Source organism: Dryobates pubescens, chromosome 5 (genome assembly GCF_014839835.1).
Source record: "Dryobates pubescens isolate bDryPub1 chromosome 5, bDryPub1.pri, whole genome shotgun sequence".
In the NCBI taxonomy this organism is placed as follows: domain Eukaryota; kingdom Metazoa; phylum Chordata; class Aves; order Piciformes; family Picidae; genus Dryobates; species Dryobates pubescens.
The window spans coordinates 44011388-44032518 of record NC_071616.1 but is presented as its reverse complement, the minus strand read 5'-3'; the positions used below and the strand labels follow the sequence as shown (position 1 = coordinate 44032518).

At 47.7% G+C, this 21131-nt stretch overlaps 1 protein-coding gene across 1 annotated transcript in view; it reads left to right on the top strand.

Moving 5' to 3' along the window:
• AQR (aquarius intron-binding spliceosomal factor) overlaps window positions 1-21131 on the top strand; it is a 68798-nt gene that overhangs the window by 32448 nt on the left and 15219 nt on the right. The window contains exons 21-29 of the mRNA XM_054162109.1: window positions 700-846; window positions 3056-3125; window positions 5230-5340; window positions 7661-7770; window positions 13220-13355; window positions 15159-15368; window positions 17183-17320; window positions 17409-17480; window positions 19561-19748. Coding sequence (XP_054018084.1) covers window positions 700-846; window positions 3056-3125; window positions 5230-5340; window positions 7661-7770; window positions 13220-13355; window positions 15159-15368; window positions 17183-17320; window positions 17409-17480; window positions 19561-19748 — 1182 coding nt within the window. The remainder of the gene's footprint in view (window positions 1-699; window positions 847-3055; window positions 3126-5229; window positions 5341-7660; window positions 7771-13219; window positions 13356-15158; window positions 15369-17182; window positions 17321-17408; window positions 17481-19560; window positions 19749-21131) is intronic.

The window sequence follows — 21131 nt, the reverse complement described above, 5'->3', positions numbered from 1 at the left end:
TCTTGTAGCCCCCTTCAGATACTGGAAGGCCACAATTAGTTTTCCTTGGAGCCTTCTCTTCTCCAGACTGAACAGCCCCAACTCCCTCAGTCTGTCCTCATAGCAGAGCAGCTCCGGCCCTCTGCTCAGCCTCGTGGCCCTTCTCTGGACACCTTCCAGCACCTCCAGATCCTTCCTGTAACAGAGGCTCCAGAACTGGTTGCAGTGCTCCAGGTGGGGGGTCTCAGCAGCATGGAGTAGAGCGGGAGAATCCCCTCCCTGGCCCTGCTGGCTGTGCTTCTCTTGATGCAGCCCAGGCTCTGGTTGGCTTTCTTGGTGCTCACTGCTGATTCATGTTGAGCTTCTCCTCCCCCAGCACCCCCAGGTCCTTTTCTTCAGGGCTGCTCTCAAGCCAGTCCCTGCCCAGCCTATATCAGTGCCTGGGATTGCCCTGACCCAGCTGCAGGACCTTGCACTTGGTCTTGTTGAACCTCATGAGGTTGTCATGGGCTCACCTCTCCAGCCTGTTGAGCTCACTCTGGATGGCATCCCTTCCCTCCAGCCTGTCTGCTGCACTACACAGCTTGGTGTCATCAGCAAAGCTGCTGAGGGTGCACTCATGACTTCAAAAGGTGCACTCAAAGTCTTCTTGCAGAAGACTGAGACAATGTTGTGCCACAGGGAATCTGTTCAAGCCTAATCTTAAACTATGTGTTACAGGATAACTTTCCCAATAAAGGGAGGTAAAGGAAAGAAAAGAAAAGAAGAGGATGGGAATGAAGAGAAAGCTGAGGAAGTGAAGACACTGATTGTAGAGCCTCATGTCATTCCAAACAGGGGACCGTACCCATACAATCAACCAAAACGGTAAGGAAGGCTTGAGCACTTCTTTCCAAATGCCACCAGCTGCAGAGCAGCTCATCTGCAGAAACACTTCAGAAATAACATTGGTGATGCTAAGTGAATGGTCACTGTGATTTCAGTTGGATATGAAGCTGGTTTGGGTTATATTTAAATCAAACTGTTCTATTAGCCACGCTGCTAAATGAAAGTCCCTTAAAGAGCCATGAGCAGTGCTGTTTTATAGGCTGCACTGGATTGAAAGAGATCTCTAGAGGTCACCTAGTCCAAATCCCCTGCAGTAAGCAGGGACATCCCCAGCTAGATAGATCAGGTTTCTCAAAGCCCCATCAAGCCTGACCTTGACTATCTCCAGGAATGGGGCCTCCACCAAATCCCTGGGCAGCCTGCTCCAATGTTCCATTAGTCTCATGGTAAAGAGCTTCTTAAACCCACCTGTGTTGTCAAACAGAGTAACAAAACAACCCTTCTAATTGTTTCTGTGTTAGACTAGTGTGACAGCAGCCCACCAGCAGTAGGGTTTCACCATGCCAGCTTTTGAATAGCAGAACACACCTACATGGCTTCATAAAAGGAAGCTTCAAGCCCATGGCAGGGGGGGTGGAACTGAGTGATCCTTGAGGTCCCTTCCAACCCTAACAATTCTGTGATTCAAGCTGGCTTACAACTGGCTGCAAACTGGCAGGGACTGCTGCCTGTGAAGTTTGTCACTAAGCAGTGGTAGTCTTAAGGCTTTAATACTGTAAGCAGGATAAAATTTACTTAAAATCAATCAAAACACAGGACTTAACTACAAATTCAACAGTGACAAAATAATCTGAGAGCAGCTACAGTATGTAGCTTTAAACAGACTAAGCTTCAGGTTGCTGATTTATCATTAAAGTGAAACAAATCAATCTCTAGGGCTGTATCCAAATCTCTCTTTAAAGCCTTGAAGGAAATTAGTATTACAAGGGAAGGAAGACAACAGCTATTAAATGTTTACTAATACAGTTTAAGACTGGTTCTGTAGCAGGTGTTGAGAGGGATCAGAGGAGATCAGGAGCAAGGAGAACCCCACAAGACCCCACAAAATCACCCCTTCCCAGGGGCAGCACCACTCACTGCACCTCCATGACCTCAAAACCTTGCAGGGTTCTGTCATGGCTTGGAAAATTAGGAGAATGATACTTAAATAATTATCCAGCAGTCTCAACAAATAATAACCAAAGCCTGTGTCATGCAGCCAGTGTGATTTACTGTCTTGCTTAGAAATGGCAAGGTGGTCATGTGTATAAAGAAGGTAGCTGCAATGTTGGCTTAATATATATTGAGATTCAACACATCCAAGTGCCAGGTTCTACACATTGGCCACAGCAACCCCATGCAGAGCTACAGGCTGGGGTCAGAGTGGCTGGAGAGCAGTCAGGCAGAAAGGGACCTGGGGGTGCTGGTTGATAGTAGGATGAACATGAGCCAGCAGTGTGCCCAGGTGGCCAAGAAGGCCAATGGCATCCTGGCAGTCACAGGAATAGTGTGGCCAGCAGGAGCAGGGAAGTCATTCTGCCCTGTACTCAGCACTGATTAGGCCACATCTTGAGTCCTGTGTCCAGTTCTGGGCTCCTCAGTTTAGGAAAGATGTTGAGGTGCTGGAAGGTGTCCAGAGAAGGGCAACAAAGCTGGGGAGAGGTCTGGAGCACAGCCCTGTGAGGAGAGGCTGAGGGAGCTGGGGTTGCTTAGCCTGGACAAGAGGAGGCTCAAGGGAGATCTTATTGCTGTCTACAACTCCCTGAAGGGAGGTTGTAGCCAGGTGGGGGTTGGTAACCAGCACCAGAACAAGAGGACACAGTCTCAAGCTGTGCCAGGGGAAGTTTAGGCTGGATGTTAGGAAGAAATTCTTCATAGAGAGAGAGAGAGTGGTTGTCCATTGGAATGTGCTGCCCAGGGAGGTGGTGGAGTCCCCATCCCTGGAGGTGTTTAGGAGGAGATGGATGGGATGCTTGGTGCCATGGTTTAGTAGATCAGATGGTGTTGGGGGATAGGTTGGACTGGATGATCTCAAAGGTCTCTTCCAACCTGGTTAATTCTATTCTATTCTATAGAAATGTTTGCAAGCCTTGAGTTCTGGAGAGAGGTGTAGCCACTTCTTTGAAATCAAACTCATTAAACCCACTGCATTTATCAACATTTTTGGGGCAAAATCTGTCCATTCTCTGATCTTGTTTTGCTTTCCCAGCAACACCATTCACTTTACCCACACTCAGATCGAAGCGATCCGTGCAGGAATGCAGCCTGGACTAACCATGGTAAGGTTATTTTTAAGGACTTTTTACTCTAATTTGATTTTGATTTATGGGTTGCTTTTTTTCTTCAGGTATGCTTTGTAAAATACCAGCAATGTCCATTTCTGTAGCCTTGCTAAGTTCACTTCTAATAACAATCCTCACTAGCAGTACAGACTGGGGGAGGAGGTGTTAGAAAGCAGCCCTCTGGAAAAGGATTTGGGGGTGCTGATGGATGAGAAGCTGGAGATGAGCACAGGCAGGGCGAGTTTGCAGCACAGAAGGCAAATCACATTCTGGGCTGCATCAAAAGAAGCATTGCCACCAGATCCAGAGAGGTGATTCCACCACTTTGCTCTGGTGAGACCTCATCTGGAGTACTGTGTACAGGTCTGGAGCCTTCAATATAGGAAGGACATGGAGCTGATGGAGAGGGTCCAGAGGTGGGTTGTGAAAATGATCAGAGGGTTGGAACATCTCTGCTACAAGGACAGGCTGAGGGAGCTGGGGGTGCTCAGCCTGGAGAAGAGGAGGCTCCAGGGAGACCTGATAGCAGCCTGCCAGTACCTGAAGGGGACCCACAGGAAGAATGGGGAAGGACGGTTCACAAAGGCCTGCAGTGACAGGATGAGGGGCAGTGGCCTCAAACTAGAGAAGGGCAGATTTAGATTGGATATCAGGAAGAAGTTCTTCACTGTGAGGGTGGTGGAACACTGGAACAGGTTGCCCAGGGAGGTGGTTGAGGCCTCTTCCCTGGAGATATTCAAGGTGAGGCTCAATGAGGCCCTGGGCAGCCTGATGTAGGTGGGGATGTCCCTGCTGACTGCAGGGAGGTCAGACTGGATGACCTTGGGAGGTCCCTTCCATCCTGGACCATTCTCTGATGCTAACAGTTATAAAATCTGAAAAACTAAGATCCAAAGGTTCATCATCCTTCTGTCTATCTTTGCAGAGTCATACCAAAACACATATTTATCTCTGTGTGACTGCATTCTGTGTTTCAGTGGCTGAAGTTTTCCACAACAGCTGAACTTAATTCTTCCAGTGGTTGAATTGCTAGTTCTAGAATGTAAAGCTTCTGCCACTTTGACTTGCTTGGGTTTTTGTGTGTGTATTTTGATTGTGCCACTTTACTCACATGCTGGACTACCACATGCCTTTGAGGCAGGAATCTGCCTAGCTAATCTTCTAGGATTGATTGTATTTGTTCTTGGAAGTTCACAGAAGCTAGGCAGTAATTCCTAGATTGCATCACTCCTCTCAGGCAGGAGTCTGCTAATGGAGTGGAGTGGAGTGGAGTGGAATGGAATGGAATAGAATAGAATAGAATAAGCCAGGTTGGAAAAGACCTCTGAGATCATCAAGTCCAACCTATCACCCAATACCATCTAATCAACTAAACCATGGCACCAAGCACCCCATCCAGTCTCCTCCTAAACACCTCCAGTGATGGTGACTCCACCACCTCCCTGGGCAGCACATTCCAATGGCCAGTCTCTCTTGCTGGGAAGAACTTCTTCCTAACATCCAGCCTAAGCCTCCCCTGGTGCAGCTTGAGACTGTGTCCTCTTATTCTGGTGCTGGTTGCTTGGGAGAAGAGACCAACCCCACCTGGCTACAACCTCCCTTCAGGTAGCTGTAGAGAGCAAGAAGGGTCTCCCCTGAGCCTCCTCTTCTCCAGGCTAAGCAACCCCAGCTCCCTCAGCCTCTCCTCACAGGGCTGTGCTCCAAACCCCTCCCCAGCTTTGTTGCCCTTCTCTGGACACCTTCCAGCATCTCAACATCTTTCCTAAACTGAGTGGCCCAGAACTGGACACAGGACTCAAGGTGTGGCCTAACCAGTGGTGAGTACAGGGCAGAATGACTTCCCTGCTCCTGCTGGCCACACTATTCCTGATCCAGGCCAGGATGCCATTAGCACAGGGCTAAGTCTTTCCTGGTGTGCCTATGTCTTCTTGAGGTTTACAGAAGCCAGCAAGCAACTGTACATCAGACAGAAGATTGGGTTTTTCATTGTTGTTAATGCATGATAGCAGTGGCTTGTGAGTCTGTTCTGTTGCTTTCCCAGCTGGTTGCATTTGGGTGCTGTGCAATATTCTGATCAATTCTTTGTTGCTTTTGTTTTTAGGTCGTGGGGCCACCTGGAACTGGAAAAACTGATGTGGCAGTCCAGATAATATCCAATCTGTATCATAATTTCCCAGAGCAACGAACCCTTATAGTGACCCACTCTAATCAGGTAAAGTGTCAGCACTGTGGCATGTTCCTAGCCTTAAAATCAAGAGGAGCAGCAGCTATTGACATGAGGAGGTTTGGGATTGCAGTTGTCTTCCTTGGGCACTGCTTGCTCTGTGCTTCATGCTTCTAAGGAAGGTCCTGTTCAGCAGAATGGTTGCTTCATATTCATGAGTGATGGAATCTCTTGCATGGTTTTTTATCATGTTATAATGATAAAAATCTTAAATGTTACCCCAAAGCTGCAGCTGATTTGGAAGCATTTGTTTGGAAACCAGGTTAATCTGCTTCCTGGCCTCTGTAATTAGCCTAGTCTAATTAGTTATGAGCTGCTTTACCTGAACATTTCAGGATCCCAGAATTTCAGGTGCTGGAAAGGGCCTTAAAAGATCATCTAGTCCAACCCTCCTGCCAGAGCAGGATCAGAAATGTTCAAAAGCATTTCATTTTTTCCCCATCAAAGCCTGAATACATAGAATAAACCAGGTTGGAAGAGACCTTCAAGATCATCACGTCCAACCCATCAACCAATCCAACACCACCCAAACAACTAACCCATGGCACCAAGCACCCCATCAAGTCTCCTCCTGAACACCTCCAATGACAGCAACTCCACCACCTCCCCAGGCAGCCCATTCCAATGGGCAATCACTCTTTCTGTATAGAACTTTTTCCTAACATCTAGCCTGAACCTCCCCTGGTACAGCCTGAGACTGTGTCCTCTTGTTCTGGTGCTGGTTGCCTGGGAGAAGAGACCAACATCCGTCTGTCTACAGCCTCCCTTCAGGTAGTTGTAGAGAGCAATAAGGTCACTCCTCTTCTCCAGGCTAAGCAACCCCAGCTCCCTCAGCCTCTCCTCATAGGGCTTGTGTTCCAAACCCCTCACCAACTTTGTTGCTCTCTGAGGAGCACCTTCTTCACTCTGAGGGTCACAGAGCACTGGGACAGGCTGCCCAGAGAGGTTGTGGAGTCTCCTTCTCTGGAGACTTTCAAGTTGTGTTCCTTTGCGACCTGTGTTAGAGTCTATGTCCTGTTCTGGCAGGGGGGTTGGACTTGATGATCTCTGGAAGTCCCTTCCAACCCCTGTGAGCCTGTGATCAAGCACTTACACTGTAGGTAGAAGAATGGTGCTTCATTTTGATGAGGAGTTACGACCTGGAATCACGTAGGCCAGTTCAGAATGGGTTGTAGGAGAGTAACATTAGTTAAGTTGAGAGTAAAGGTTCAGAACTTGTTCACTGGGGAGACTTTATTGCCATCTACAGCTGCCTGAAGGGAGGTTGTAGCCAGGTAGGGATTGGTCTCTTCTCCCAGGCAATCAGCACCAGAACAAGAGGACACAGTCTCAAGCTGTGCCAGGGGAGGGTTAGGCTGGCTGTGAGGAAGAAATTCTTCCCAGCAAGAGAGATTTGCCATTGGAATGTGCTGCCCAGGGAGGTGGTAGAGTCCCCATCACTGGAGGTGTTTAGGAAGAGCCTGGATGAGGCACTTGGTGCCATGGTTTAGTTGATTGGATGGTGTTGAGTGATGGATTGGACCTGATGATCTCTGAGGTCTTTTCCAACCTGGTTCATTCTGTATTCTGTAAAAGGAAGGAACAAGTTGTAAGCAGGTAGGAGGCTTTGCTCAAGACAAGATTTACATGGGAACAGGAACTTGAAATTGTACTTGGGGAAATAAATCTTATCTCAGCAGGGTTCATTCTCTGTGCCTTGACCCTGTGCTTGCATGACTTCCCAGCTGACTTGAAATGCAAGTGGAGCTTGCTCATGATTATCCTTAGTTTCATAACTTGGTGGTCCAGCATTTACAAACTTACTGCTTTGAAATGCACCCAAGTGGCCAATCAGTATTAAATCTGTGAGAGAATTGTGAAGAGTCTAAGGCAGGAGATGTAACACCCCTTGATGTTTGGCTCAGCAAAATGTGGAACAGAGTCACCCACAGGCCGTCCCAGGTCACACTCTTCTACGGTGAAGTTAAATGGTTTCAAATTGTCCCCCCAGACAAATCAGTGTTTGCAAAGTGTAACTCTTAAGGCAATTTTATAAGCTGGCTTCATCAGCCAAGTGGTAGAGTCAGACTTTTAACTTGTAAAATCAAACTGTTGCATGAAGTTTGCAAGCAGAAGGGTTTTAGTGGGCTGCTTTCCCTGCTGTGAGAGCTCCGGGTTCACTATTCACTTCGTGTTTGCTTTGGCTTTCCATTTACACCAAAAGAGGCAGAATTTCCCAGCTTCCTTATCAGTAATTTCTTCAGTTTCCCCTGCAAGAGGCTGTGAACTTCTAAAAACTCCCTTTTGTCCTGTCCTTGTCAATCTTTAGGCCTTGAACCAGCTGTTTGAAAAAATCATGGCTCTGGACATTGATGAACGCCACCTCCTGCGTCTGGGTCATGGCGAAGAGGAATTGGAGACAGAGAAAGATTTCAGCAGGTGAGGAAGGAGCTGCTAATGATCAGCTGGAGCAAAATGTGGTTAATCCATTCTGCCTCCCTTGGGAAGGAGCAAGGAGCAATGCTTGAGAGGGGGTTTTTCTTTCCCATGTTGTTGAGTGCAGAGTACACTTCCAGGGTTGAGTGATTTTCAGTCTTACTCAGCAGAGAAACTCTTGAGGATCCCGAGGCAGAATCAGGCAGTTGCTTGTTCACAGCTTGAATAAAAGTAATTAATCTTATTCTGGGCCCATCTACACTTTAGTGGGGTAATCAGTTTGGGGAGAGAAGGTTGAATGATGCAGGCAATCTTTATGTGCACCCACAGTGTGTCAGCTTGTGTTGGCCTGGTGAATGTGGCATTGAGAAATGCAAACAGGTAATCAGACTTCCTGCTTTGAAGTGTTTCAGAGCACTCCTTAACCAGAAGGTTTCTTATTTCATGGGTAAAGAGCACATTTTGAACAACACAAACATAAGGAAAGCTGTCAGCTCTGCATCACTACAGAGGCTTCAAAACCTGCTGGTGTAACTCTTTGTTTGTTTGTAACGTTAGTTACAGATGTCAGCAGGATTACACACAGCCAGCAGAGAAAGCAGGGCTATAGTGGTCATGCACTGGAAATAACTGTCTGGAAACTGGATCATTACAGCAATACTTTGACTTCATAAAGAGTAGTAAAAATTACATATAGTTACCAGAAACTAGCCATTGCCACATGCAAGTGCCAGGTTCTACACACTGGCCACAGCAACCCCGTGCAGTGCTACAGGCTGGGGACAGAGTGGCTGGAGAGCAGCCAGGCAGAAAGGGACCTGGGGGTACTGGTTGACAGTAGGCTGAACATGAGCCAGCAGTGTGCCCAGGTGGCCAAGAAAGCCAATGGCATCCTGGCAGTAACAGGAATAGTGTGGCCAGCAGGAGCAGGGAAGTCATTCTGCCCTGTGCTCAGCACTGGTTAGGCCACACTTTGAGTCCTGTGTCCAGTTCTGGGCTCCTCAGTTTAGGAAGGATGTTGAGATGCTGGAAGGTGTCCAGAGAAGGGCAACAAAGCTGGGGAGGGGTCTGGAGCACAGCCCTGTGAGGAGAGGCTGAGGGAGCTGGGGTTGCTTAGCCTGGAGAAGAGGATGCTCAGGGGTGACCTTATTGCTGTCTACAACTACCTGCAGGGAGGTTGTAGCCAGGTGGGGGTTGGTCTCTTCTCCCAGGCAACCAGCACCAGAACAAGAGGACACAGTCTCAAGCTGTGCCAGGGGAGGTTTAGGCTGGATGTTAGGAAGAAATTCTTCATAGAGAGAGTGATTGCCCATTGGAATGTGCTGCCCAGGGAGGTGGTGGAGTCACCATCATTGGAGGTGTTTAGGAAGAGCCTGGCTGAGGCACTTGGTGCCATGGTTTAGTTGATTGGATGGTGTTGGGGGATAGGTTGGACTCGATGATCTCGAAGGTCTTTTCCAAGCTGGTTAATTCTGTATTCTGTACCCACATGTGGATGTTTGAGTTTCATTTAGCAAAATAAACATCTTGTGACTTTTTTTTAAGGATTTTTATTGTATTTTCCTAAACCTGAATGCTTTGGCATTTATTTCAGAAATTTAAGAGCCAGAACCTCAGTGCAGTGATGCCATGGCAGACACTGTTTGTTACCAGTCACAGTTTAGTGGATTCCTTGAACAGTAGTGAGTGCTCATCATGGAAAAGAGAATTGTCTTTGAGGCACTCTATATTATAGAATCATAGAATTGTTTGGGTTGGAACGGACCTCCAAAGGTCATCCAGTCCAACCCTCCTGCCCTCAAGAGGGACACCCCCCACTGGATCAGATTGCTCAGAGCCTTGTCAAGCCTGATCCTGAGTATCTCCAGGAGTGAGGCCTCAACTGTCTCCCTGGGCAACGTGTTCCCAGTGTTCCACCACCCTCATGGTGCAGAACTTGTTCCTAACATCCAATCTAAATCTGCTCTTCTCTCATTTCAAACCATTGACAGGATGCTTGGTTGCATGGTTTAGTTGATTGGGTGGTGTTGGATGATAGGTTGGACATGATGATCTCGAAGGTCTCTTCCAACCTGGTCTGGTCTGGTCTATTCTATTCTATTCTATTCTATTCTATTCTATTCTATTCTATTCTATTCTATTCTATTCTATTCTATTCTATTCTATTCTATTCTATTGCCTCTTGTCCTATCACTGCAGGCCTTTGCAAACAGTCCCTCTGCAGCCTTCTTGTAGCCCCCTTCAGGTACTGGCAGGTTGCTATTAGGTCTCTCTGGAGCCTTCTCTTCTCCAGGCTGAACAACCCCAGCTCCCTCAGCCTGTCCTTGCAGCAGAGGTGTTCCAGCCCCCTGACACTTTTTGTGGCCCTCCTCTGGACCCTCTCCATCAGGTCCATGTCCTTGCTGTGTTGAGGTCTCCAGAGCTGGACCCAGCACTCCAGGTGAGGTCTCACCAGAGCAGAGTAAAGTGGCAGCATCTCCTCTCTCCATCTGCATGCCACACTGGTTTTAATGCAGCCCAGGATGCCATTGGCCTTCTGGGCTGCTAGCACACACTGTTGGCTCGTGTCCAGCTTCTCATCCACCAGCACTCCCTCAAATCCTTTTCTGCAGGGCTGCTCTCAATTTCATTGCCTCCCTGCCTGGATTGATATCTAGGGTTGCCCCAGCCTAGGTGCAGGACCTTATGCTTTGTGTTACTGAACCTCATGAGATTCTCCTCAGCTCCCCTCTCCAGCCTTTTAAGGTTCCTTTGGATGGCATCCTGTCCTTCAGACTTAGCAACTCAACTTGGTATCACCTGCAGATTTGCTATCTCCTTTCATTCTTGTTCAAGGTTATTCCAGTCCTGCAAGTCCTATGGATTCCTCCAGCTTGGGAGGAATAAGGGTTGAGGATTGTATTTACAAGTGAGCTGCACAAGTGTGAGAAGAGAAGCTGAATTCTCATATACCTTTTGTTTGTGTTTGGGTTGCTTCTGAGTCCATGGCTGTTTTTTTCAGGCTGTCTTTAGAGAGCAGAATGCTGCTCAAGGGATTTTTACTGCTTGCAAGCTTAGTGTTCCTTGTTTGCTCCCTCTGCAGTCACAGCAAAGCTGGGCAGGGGGTTTTAAGAACCTAGGTTGGAGGTTAAACTGGTCCTGACTTGAGCACAGAGGGAATCACAGCAGAAGACATTTTGTTTGTAGCAGTAAATTAAGAGATAAAAGAGAACATATGCCTTGAATTGTGAGAAATCAGAGGACATTGGCAATGGGAGGAAGAAAAAAGCCCAAACAAAGTGGTTGTGGAAATATGAGGGCATTGGAAATGTGAGGGGAAAAGAAGCCCAAAGAAAGAGGTTGCAGTCACTTGCAATTAGAGTGGATTAGTTTTGTTGAAGAAGAAAAAGGCTGTTTAGTGTTCCAAGGAGCCTAACTGTCATTGTTGCTGAGGATCTTGTTTTGTCCAGTTGTGAACAATACCACATTCAGTTGTGTCTTAGTATCATAGTATCAGTCAGGGTTGGAAGGGACCACAAGGATCATCTAGTTCCAACCCCCCTGCCATGGGCAGGGACACCCCACACTAGATCAGGCTGGCCAGAGCCTCATCCAGCCTGGTCTTAAACACCTCCAGGGATGAAGCCTCAACCACCTCCCTGGACAACCCATTCCAGGGCTTCACCACTCTCATGATGAAGAACTTCCTCCTCACCTCCAGCCTGAATCTCCCCACCTCCAGCTTCATTCCATTCCCCCTAGTCCTATCGCTACCTGAGATCCTGAGAAGTCCCTCCCCAGCCTTCTTGTAGCCCCCTTCAGATACTGGAAAGCCACAATTAGGATTCATCTTCATAAATTCAGATCTCCAGCTGCTCTCCCTCTTACAATGAGTCCAGCAGAACCCATTGTGGTTGCCATGAGTTGGGTTGGGTTTTTTTCTGTGCTGAAAATTCGTTGTCTAAAAAGCTAGGTGTAATAAGACCTTGAGAGTTGGCCTTTATTCACCTCTGAGCTTCTAACTGCATATGCATTTTAAAACCAAGGTGGCCTGTCCACTCCTTTAACTCAATCCATTTATCTCACTTTTTAACCTGTGTTTTTTCTTCTCTAGAAAATGTGATTTGTTGATTATTTTTTGTTGTTCTTCTTGTACTGCTTCTGAGAGGAAGGGTGTGCAGGGAAGGAGGAAACTGATTTCTAAAGGCAAAAATAATGGGCTGGAATTGCCTTAGAGGAAGAGTGAAAGGAGTAGGTTACAAACTAATCATGAAAGTCGTAAGGACAGGCAGCTATGAGTGCAGGACCTCCTGTGTGTGGATGCAGAGCTGTCTGCTACAGTGGGCTAAGCATTGCAAGACATTTTGTATGTTGCCAGAGGAAGTCAGTCTTAAGGTAGAGACTTCAGGTATAGGCTCTGTTTATGATCATGGTGGTAAGACCTCACCTGGAGTACTGCCTCCAGCTCTGGTGACCTCAACACATGAAGGACCTGGACTTGATGGAGTGGCTTCAGAGGAGGGCCACGAAAATGACTGGGGGCTGAAACACCTCTGCTATGAGGACAGGCTGAGGGAGCTGGGGGTGTTTGGCTTGGAAAAGAGAGGGCTTCAGGGAGACCTTGGTGAACTTCTTGGTGAACTGGGTGAAGTTTTTGGTGAGCTTTATAGGATAGGGTTAATGATTGGACTTGATGATCCCAAGGGTCCTTTCCCACCTGAATGATTCTGTGATTCTGTGGTCTTATAGTGGCCTTCCAGTACCTGAAGAGGGCCTACAAGAAAGCTGCAGAGGGACTGTTTGCAAAGGTCTGCAGTGATAGCATGAGGTTTGAAATGAGAGAAGAGCAGATTTAGACTGGATGTTAGGAACAAGTTCTTTACCATGAGAAGACTGGAACAGGTTGCTCAGGGAGGTAGTTGAGGCCCCAGCCCAGGTGATATTCAAGGTCAGGGTGGACAAGTCTCTGAGCAACCTGTTGTAGTGGCAGATGTCCCTGCTGAGTGCAGGGGTGTTGAGCTGGATGAGCTTTGAAGGTCCTTTCCAACCCAGACCATTCTATGACTGTCCATAGACTTGTGTAACTTGTTCATGTTTGTGTGCTACGAAGGGGACCACAGCTCCCAGAGAGTACCTTGGAGGTAGTGCTTTCCTGCTTGACAGGTACCTCAGGAGGCTGTTGTACTAACAAAGTCTCTGTTGAAGTGATAGGATTAGAGGAGCCTTTTCACAGTAATGTCTCTTGCATGGCTTTCTAAATTGTTGGGGTGCAAGTGACAGGAATAGAGGTCAGGGAGCAAATTCTTGTGCTGTAGGAGCTGTAGTGCTCACGGGGGGCTTACTGGGGTGGGGTAGGCTGTGGTGATTTGTTTAAATTCTTTTTGTCTTTAATGCTCTGTCACTGTGGCACTTAGACAAAAGCAGTTTTCCTACATTTAAATACCCATGATGCTCTGTGTAATCGATTTTGTAGGTATGGAAGAGTTAATTACGTGCTGGCTCGAAGACTCGAACTCCTCCGAGAAGTGGGGCGGTTGCAAGAGAGCCTTGGAGTCCCAGGAGATGTTTCTTACACTTGTGAAACAGCTGGCCACTTTTTCTTATACCAAGTAAGGACTGAAATCCTCCTACAGAGACTCTGTGACCTCAATGTGTTACAAAACATTTGGTGAAAAGTGGAGGGAATTTGTCAGAATTGAAGCTAAAAAAGCTTCGTTCAGAATCCAGTGCCAGCTCAAGCTGTGATTGCAGCACTGCAGGGATCAGGGCTGGGCCCCATCCCATTCCCTGTCTTTATTGGTGATCTGGACAAAGGGATTGAGTCCATCATTGGTGAGTTTGCAGACACACCAAGTTGGAGACAGGAGTTGATCTGTTAGAGGGTAGGAGAGCTCTGCAGGGGGACCTTGCCAGGCTGGGCAGATGGGCAGAGTCCAACAGGATGGCATTTAACAAGTCCAAGTGCCAGGTGCTGCCCTTTGGTCATAACAACCCCATGGAGTGCTACAGGCTGGGGACAGAGTGGCTGGAGAGCAGCCAGGCAGAAAGGGACCTGGGGGTACTGGTTGATAGTAGGCTGAACATGAGCCAGCAGTGTGCCCAGGTGGCCAAGAAAGCCAATGGCATCCTGGCCTGGATCAGATATAGTGTGGCCAGCAGGAGCAGGGAGGTCATTGTGCCCTGTACCCAGCACTGGTCAGGACACACCTTGAGTCCTGTGTCCAGTTCTGGGCTCCTCAGTTTCAGAAAGATGTTGAGATGCTGGAAGGTGTCCAGAGAAGGGCAACAAAGCTGGGGAGGGGTCTGGAGCACAGCCCTGTGAGGAGAGGCTGAAGGAGCTGGGGTTGTTTAGGCTCAGGGGAGACCTCATTGTAGTCTACAACTCCCTGAAGGGAGGTTGTAGCCAGGTGGGGGTTGGTCTCTTCTCCCAGGCAACCAGCACCAGAACAAGAGGACACAGTCTCAAGCTGTGCCAGGGGAAGTTTAGGCTTAAGGTGAGGAGAAAGTTCTTCCCAGCAAGAGAGATTGGCCATTGGGATGTGCTGCCCAGGGAGGTGGTGGAGTCACCATCTCTGGAGGTGTTCAGAAGGGGACTGGATGTGGCACTTGGTGCCATGCTTTAGTAGTCATGAGGTGTTAGATGACAGGTTGGACTTGGTGATCTCTGAGGTCTTTTCCAACCTTATTGATTCTATGATTCAGTGATTCCTGACTTGTGTTGCTATTGTTTGAAGGGCTAGCAGGGCTGCTGTTCATGGCTGCTGGCAAAGATTCTAACCTGAAGTTTCTTCTTCAGAGGAGAAAATCTGGGTGCTGCTTTACACATTAGCATTAGAGCAGCTCATTGCTGGGCTTGCTGGAAAGCTTTTTGGTGCTAAATGCCAGTGTGAAGTCAGATGCACAGTGTACAAAGCTGGGATTTTCTGTAGATCCTTCATTTCCCTTCCATGTGTTTCTCAGGGATATGGTCTGGGTTAGCAACTAGTGTAGCTGAAGCAGATTTGTGGAGTGGTATTTAGGATCTGAATGTATCTAGTTAGGGGAACCTCCCTTCAGGGAGTTGTAGACAGCAATAAGGTCTCCCCTGAGCCTCTTGTTCTCCAGGCTAAGCAACCCCAGTTCCCTCAGCCTCTCCTCACAGGGCTGTGCTCCAGATCCCTCCCCAGCCTCATTGCCCTTCTCTGGACACCTTCAAGTGTCTCAGTGTCCTTCTTAAATTGAGGAGCCCAGAACTGGGCACAGGACTCAAGGTGTTGCCTAACCGGTGCTGAGTACGGGGGCAAGATCTTGCTTGTCTGATCATTTCTCATGACCTTCTTTGTTCTTTCTACCCTGTGTGCCAGGCTAGACCTTGCCAGTGTTTTTGTGAGGCAAAAGCAGGTCAGTGTGAGAGCTGTTTCTCTTTGCCACAGGTGATGTCTCGCTGGGAGGAGTACATCAGCAAGGTGAAGGTGAAGGGCGGGAGGCCGCCGGACGTCGCCGATGTTTCCGGGTTCTTTCCTTTCCACCAGTACTTTGCCAATGCTCCTCAGCCAATTTTCAAAGGCAAAACCTATGAGGAGGATATGGAAATTGCTGAAGGGTGTTTTAGGCATCTGAAGAAAATATTCACTCAGCTGGAGGTAAGACATGCCAGCTCTTTCAGGGAAGTGGATCTGGCTGACCCCATAAAAAACCTTTGCACGCTTCCAGAATTCTCCTTTGCCCCCACCCCATGCTAAAAGGAATCTGCTCCTCTAGGCAGTTAGCTTGCAAGGCAGGGCAGGGAGAATTTCCACCTCTGGGTGAGATAGGCATGCTTCACAGCAGGGACAGGAGTCTAATGTGGTTTATTTTGTTCTGAGGAGGCAGCCATTCTGCGTGTTCCATTTGCACAGGGTGACAGAACATTAGGGGTTGGAAGAGACCTCCAAATGTCATCCAGCCCAAGCCCCCTGCCAGAGCACAGACACCTAGAGTAGCTCACACAGTAACACATCCATATAGGTTTTGAGTGTCTCCAGTGAAGGAGGCTCCACAACCTCTCTGGGTAGCCTGTCCCAGCACTCTGTCACCCTCACAGTGAAAAAAATGTTCCTTGTGTTCACATGGAACCTTCTCTGTCCCAGCTTGCACTCATTGCTCCATGTCCTGTCATGGGACATCCCTGAGCAGAGCCTGGCTCCATCCTCCTGACATCCCTGAGCAGAGCCTGGCTCCATCCTCCCAACACTGCCCTTCACATCTTTGTATGCATGAATGAGGTCACCCCTCAGGCTCCTCTTCTCCAAACTGCAGAGCCCCAGCTCCCTCAGCCTTTCCTCTTAAGGGACATGTTCCACTCCCTTCAGTCTCTTTGTGGCTCTGTGCTGGACCCTCTCAAGCAGTTCCCTGAGGTCCTTCTTGAACTGATTAGGTTGCTAGGGTTGGTGCACCTATCACTGCTCCTCTGATCCTCATAGGAGCTTTGTATTTACATTCAATTGCCTTTAACCACATAACCTGTAAGTAACTTAGACTATCTTCTGGTCTTCCCAAAATTGCTTGGGAGGCTTTTAAAAGTCAGAGTGAAGGTGATCTGTGTATCATTTTGGTCATGGTATTGCTCTTTCTGATACTTACTTGTACATGACATTATGACACAGTAAAGTAGGAAGCAAGGAGACTGGGTAAAAAATCTGGGGGGGGATTCTAAGAGGGAGGGATTCTCAGAATGCATTGAATGATTGTGTGCAAATTTATATGTGCCTGCAGCATGAAGAATTCTTTGTGTGTTTGAAAGATTGGGCTTGAAATGTTGCTTCCAGGTATAGCATTAAAAACAATTATTCAAATGGGAGTCTTAACAGTACAGAGACCTTCATGGGTCATAGGGCTATGAGGATGCTTAGGGGACTGGAGCACTGCCTGGGGAGGAGAGGCTGAGGGACCTGGGGCTTTAGTCTGGGAAAGAGAAGACTCAGAGGGGATTTAATAAATGTTTATAAACATCTGAGGGCTGGGGGTCAGGAGGGAGGGGACAGGCTCTGCTCACTTGCTCAGTGACAGGGCAAGGAGCAATGGATGGAAGCTGCAGCACAGGAGGTTCCACCTCAGCACAAGAAGGAACTCCTTTACTGTAAGGGTCACAGAGCACTGGGACAGGCTGCCCAGAGAGGTTGTGGAGTCTCCTGCTCTGGAGGCTTTCAAGGCCCATCTGGATGCATTCCTGTGTGACCTGAGCTAGACTGTATGGTCCTGCTCAGGCAGGGGGGATTGGACTCGCCGATCTCTTTGGGTCCCTTCCAACCCCTGCCATCCTGTGAGCCTGTGATAGCTTTCATGCCTAATTAGAGACCTTCATAACCTTCTTGCCTAGTTACATTAAGAAGCTGGGCTGCTAATTTGAGTGAATCCTTTTCAATAAACAATAACTCTTTGTATTCTGACTTGCAAGCTTTCCTTCTCTTCTCCATAGGAATTCAGAGCATTTGAACTTCTCCGCAGTGGCCTGGACAGATCCAAATACCTGTTGGTGAAAGAAGCCAAAATCATTGCCATGACTTGTACCCATGCTGCTCTGAAACGACATGACCTGGTTGAATTAGGTTTCAAAGTAAGGCTTTGTCTTGGTAGGCTGAGGAACAGCTTTCATTTGTATTAATTGGTTGATGGTCATCTCTCTGTTTGTTTTCCTTTCTCAGTATGACAACATCTTAATGGAAGAGTCTGCTCAGATCCTGGAAATAGAAACCTTTATACCTCTTCTGTTGCAGGTGAGACCTGAAGTAGAAAACATAGTACAAGATAAATGATAAATGAAAGTCTGTGTTCTTGAACACTACAGAAGATCAAAAGGGAACTATCTTATGAAGGAAGTAACCTCTGACCTGATATTTGCCATTGTTCAAGGACAACCAACTAATTTTGGTTTTTAATATTAGGGAGTAAGCTAAGAGGTTCTAAAGAGTTGCTTTTATTGTCATAGAATTTTAGAATGGTTTGAGTTGGAAGGGACCTCCAAAAGTCATCCAGTCCAACCCCCTGCAGTCACCAGGGACATCCTCCACTAGATCAGGTTGCTCAGAGCCTTGCTGAGCCTCACCTTGCATAGCCCTAAGGATGGAGTCTCAGCTACCTCCTTGGACAACCTGTCCAGGTCAGGAACATGGCAGATACCCTGCTGTGGACAGGGACACTTCTCAAGTAGATCAGCTGCTCAAGGCCTCAACCAGTCTGGCCTTGAACATCCCCAGGGAGGAGGCATCCACAACCTCTCTGGCAACATATTCCAGAGTCTCACCACTCTTGTACTGAAGAACTTCTTCCTAAGGTCCAGTCTAACCCTGCTCTCCCTCAGCTTCAAAGCATTCCCTCCTGCTCTACCACAAGATACCCTGATGAAAATTCCTCTGCAGCCTTCCTGTAGGATCCCTTCAGGTATTGGAAGGCCTCCGTAAGGTCCCCTTGGAGTCTTCTTCAGGATGAACAATGCCAGCTCCCTCAACCTGTCCTCATAGCATCTGTGGACCATCTTTGTGGCCCTCCTCTGCACTCACTCCAGCAGCTCTGTGTTACTTGATGGGGTGCTTGGTGCTGTGGGTTAGTTGCTTGGGTGGTGTTGGATTGGTTGATGGGTTGGACGCAGTGATCTTGAAGGTCTCTTCCAACCTGGTTTATTCTATGTATTCTATGTATTCTTGTGATGGGAACACCAGAACTGGACAGAGTATTTGAGGTGGAGTTCCATCAGGAGCTCTGTCAGTATGTAGCAGAGGTACCCAGAGATTATAAAGAACTGGAAAGAGATTTACCAAACATACTGAAGAGCATTCAGTCCAAGAGGCAGGCTGATGGTTAATTAGGGACTTATCCCAGTCATGGAAATGTGTGAATTCCAGAGGTAAACAGATGAAGCATGTGAACTACAGGAGACATTGAAATGCAGTTTCAGTTTGTACCTCAGACATGTGAGCACTAAAACTGTTTGAGATGCTTGAAGCAGTTCACATCCACTACCTCAGGATCTAAAAAGTAAAGTTTAAAGGGCTGTCCTAGAGCAACTACTGTGTAGAAATATTTTTTTCTATCTGTAACTTGTCTAATTGTGCTGCTTTTTTTCCCCCACCCTCTAATAAGTGACTTTTGGCCTTTAAAACACTGTAATATGATCTTTATCCTGGTGTTCCTGTACTGATTCAAGAGAGAAATGTACTCTTTGTTTTATAAGAAGCAAGACCTTATGTAAAATACTAAGTTGTAAAGGAGCTAACAGCCTTTAAAATACATTCTATGAGTCTTTAAAATGACTGCAATTAAGTGTAGCCTAAGAGCAAACATTGAACTTGAAGTCTTAGCATAAGACAATCAATGTGATTAATGACATTTGAGTGCCTCAGTAGGACACAGTCTCAGGCTGTGCCAGGGGAGGTTTAGGCTGGATGTTAGGAAGAAGTTCTTCCCAGAAAGAGAGATTGGCCACTGGAATGTGCTGCCCAGGGAGGTGGTGGAGTCACCATGACTGGAGGTGCTCAAGAGCCTGGATGAGGCCCTTGGTGCCATGGTTTAGTTGATTAGATGGTGTTGGACTTGATAGGTTAGGCTTAGATAAGTTGGACTTGATGATCTCTGAGGTCTTTTTCAACCTGGTTAATTCTACTCTATTCTATCCTATCCTATCCTATCCTATTCTATCCTATTCTATCCTATTCTATCCTACTCTACTCTACTCTACTCTACTCTACTCTACTCTACTCTACTCTACTCTACTCTACTCTACTCTACTCTACTCTACTCTACTCTACTCTACTCTATTCTGTTCTATTCTATTCTAACTGTGTCATTGTTTCATTCTAGAACCCCCAGGATGGCTTCAGTCGTTTGAAGCGCTGGATTATGATTGGTGACCATCACCAGCTGCCACCAGTCATCAAGAACATGGCTTTCCAGAAGTACTCTAACATGGAGCAGTCTCTCTTCACAAGATTTGTTCGTGTTGGAGTGCCAACTGTTGATTTGGATGCACAAGGCAGAGCAAGAGCAAGGTGAGGCAGAGGAAAGGGCACATCTGGCACGCAGGGAAGTACAGAATACAGAATTAAGCAGGTTGGAAAAGACCTCAGAGATCATCCAGTCCAACCTAGCACCCAACACCATCTCATCAACTAAACCATGGCACCAAGGGCCTCATCCAGGCTCTTCTTAAACACTTCCAGTGACTCCACCATCTGCCTGAGCAGCCCATTCCAATGGCCAGTCTCTCTGGGAAGAACTTCTTTCTAACATCCAGCCTAAACCACCTCTGGCACAGCTTGAGACTGTGTCCTCTTGTTCTGTCACTTGGAAAAGAGCTCATTCAGATTTGGAAGATGTGTTTTCATTCACAGATGGCATTGGGTTGGAAGGGACTCTCAAAGGTCGTCTTCTCCAGCCTGTCTGCAGTCAGCAGGGACATCTCCAGCTAGATCAGGCTGCCCAGGGCCACATCAAGTCTGATCTTGAATGTCTCCAGGGATGGGGCCCTAACCACATCCCTAGGCAACCTGTTCCAGTATTTCACTACTTTCATTGTGCAGAACTTCCTTTTGATGTCCAGCCTAGATCTCTCCTGCTCCAGTTTCCAACCACTGCCCCTCATCCTATCACCACAAGTCCTTCTAAACAGTCCCCCCACCAGCCTTCCTGTAGGTACCCTTCAGATAGTGAAAAGCATCTTTAAGTTCTCCCCAGAGCCTTCTGCAGGCTGAACAGCTCAAACTCTCTCAGCCTGTTTTCATACAAGAGGTGCTTCAGCCCTCTGATCATCTTTCTGACCTCCTCTGGACCTGCTCCAGCAGATCTGTTGGGAGCCCCTGAGCTGGACACAGATCCTGCCAGGACAACATAGCTGAACACAGGGGTACACAGCTTCAGTGGCACCCGTTCCAGTTTATCTCAGAGAGAAAAAGCTGCTCACAAGCCTCCCACCAGTATGATTTGTGGGGTGCAAAACTGTAACTGAGTTGGTTTGTTCCATTTTGGCCTCCTGAGCACCTGCTCCAGCCCCTTGATGTCTCTCTTGTATTGAGGTGCCCAAATGTGAATGCAGCACTTGGGGTGTGGCCTCCACAATGCCAAGTGCAGAGGGACAACCTCTGCCCTACTCCTGCTGGTCACACCATTGCTGATCCAAGCCAGGATGCCATTGTCTGTCTTTGCCACCTGGGCACACTGCAGGCTCATATTCATCTGCTTGTTCATTAGAAGCCCCAGATCCCTTTCTGCTGGACAGCATTCCAGCCACACTTCCCCAGGCCTGAAGCATTCATGGGATTGTTGTGGCCCAAGTGCAGGGCCCAGCACTTGGCCTTGTTGAAGCACATCCCATTGATCCAACCTGTCTAAGTCTCTGTGTAGAGCCTCCCTACCCTCCAGCAGATCAACACTGA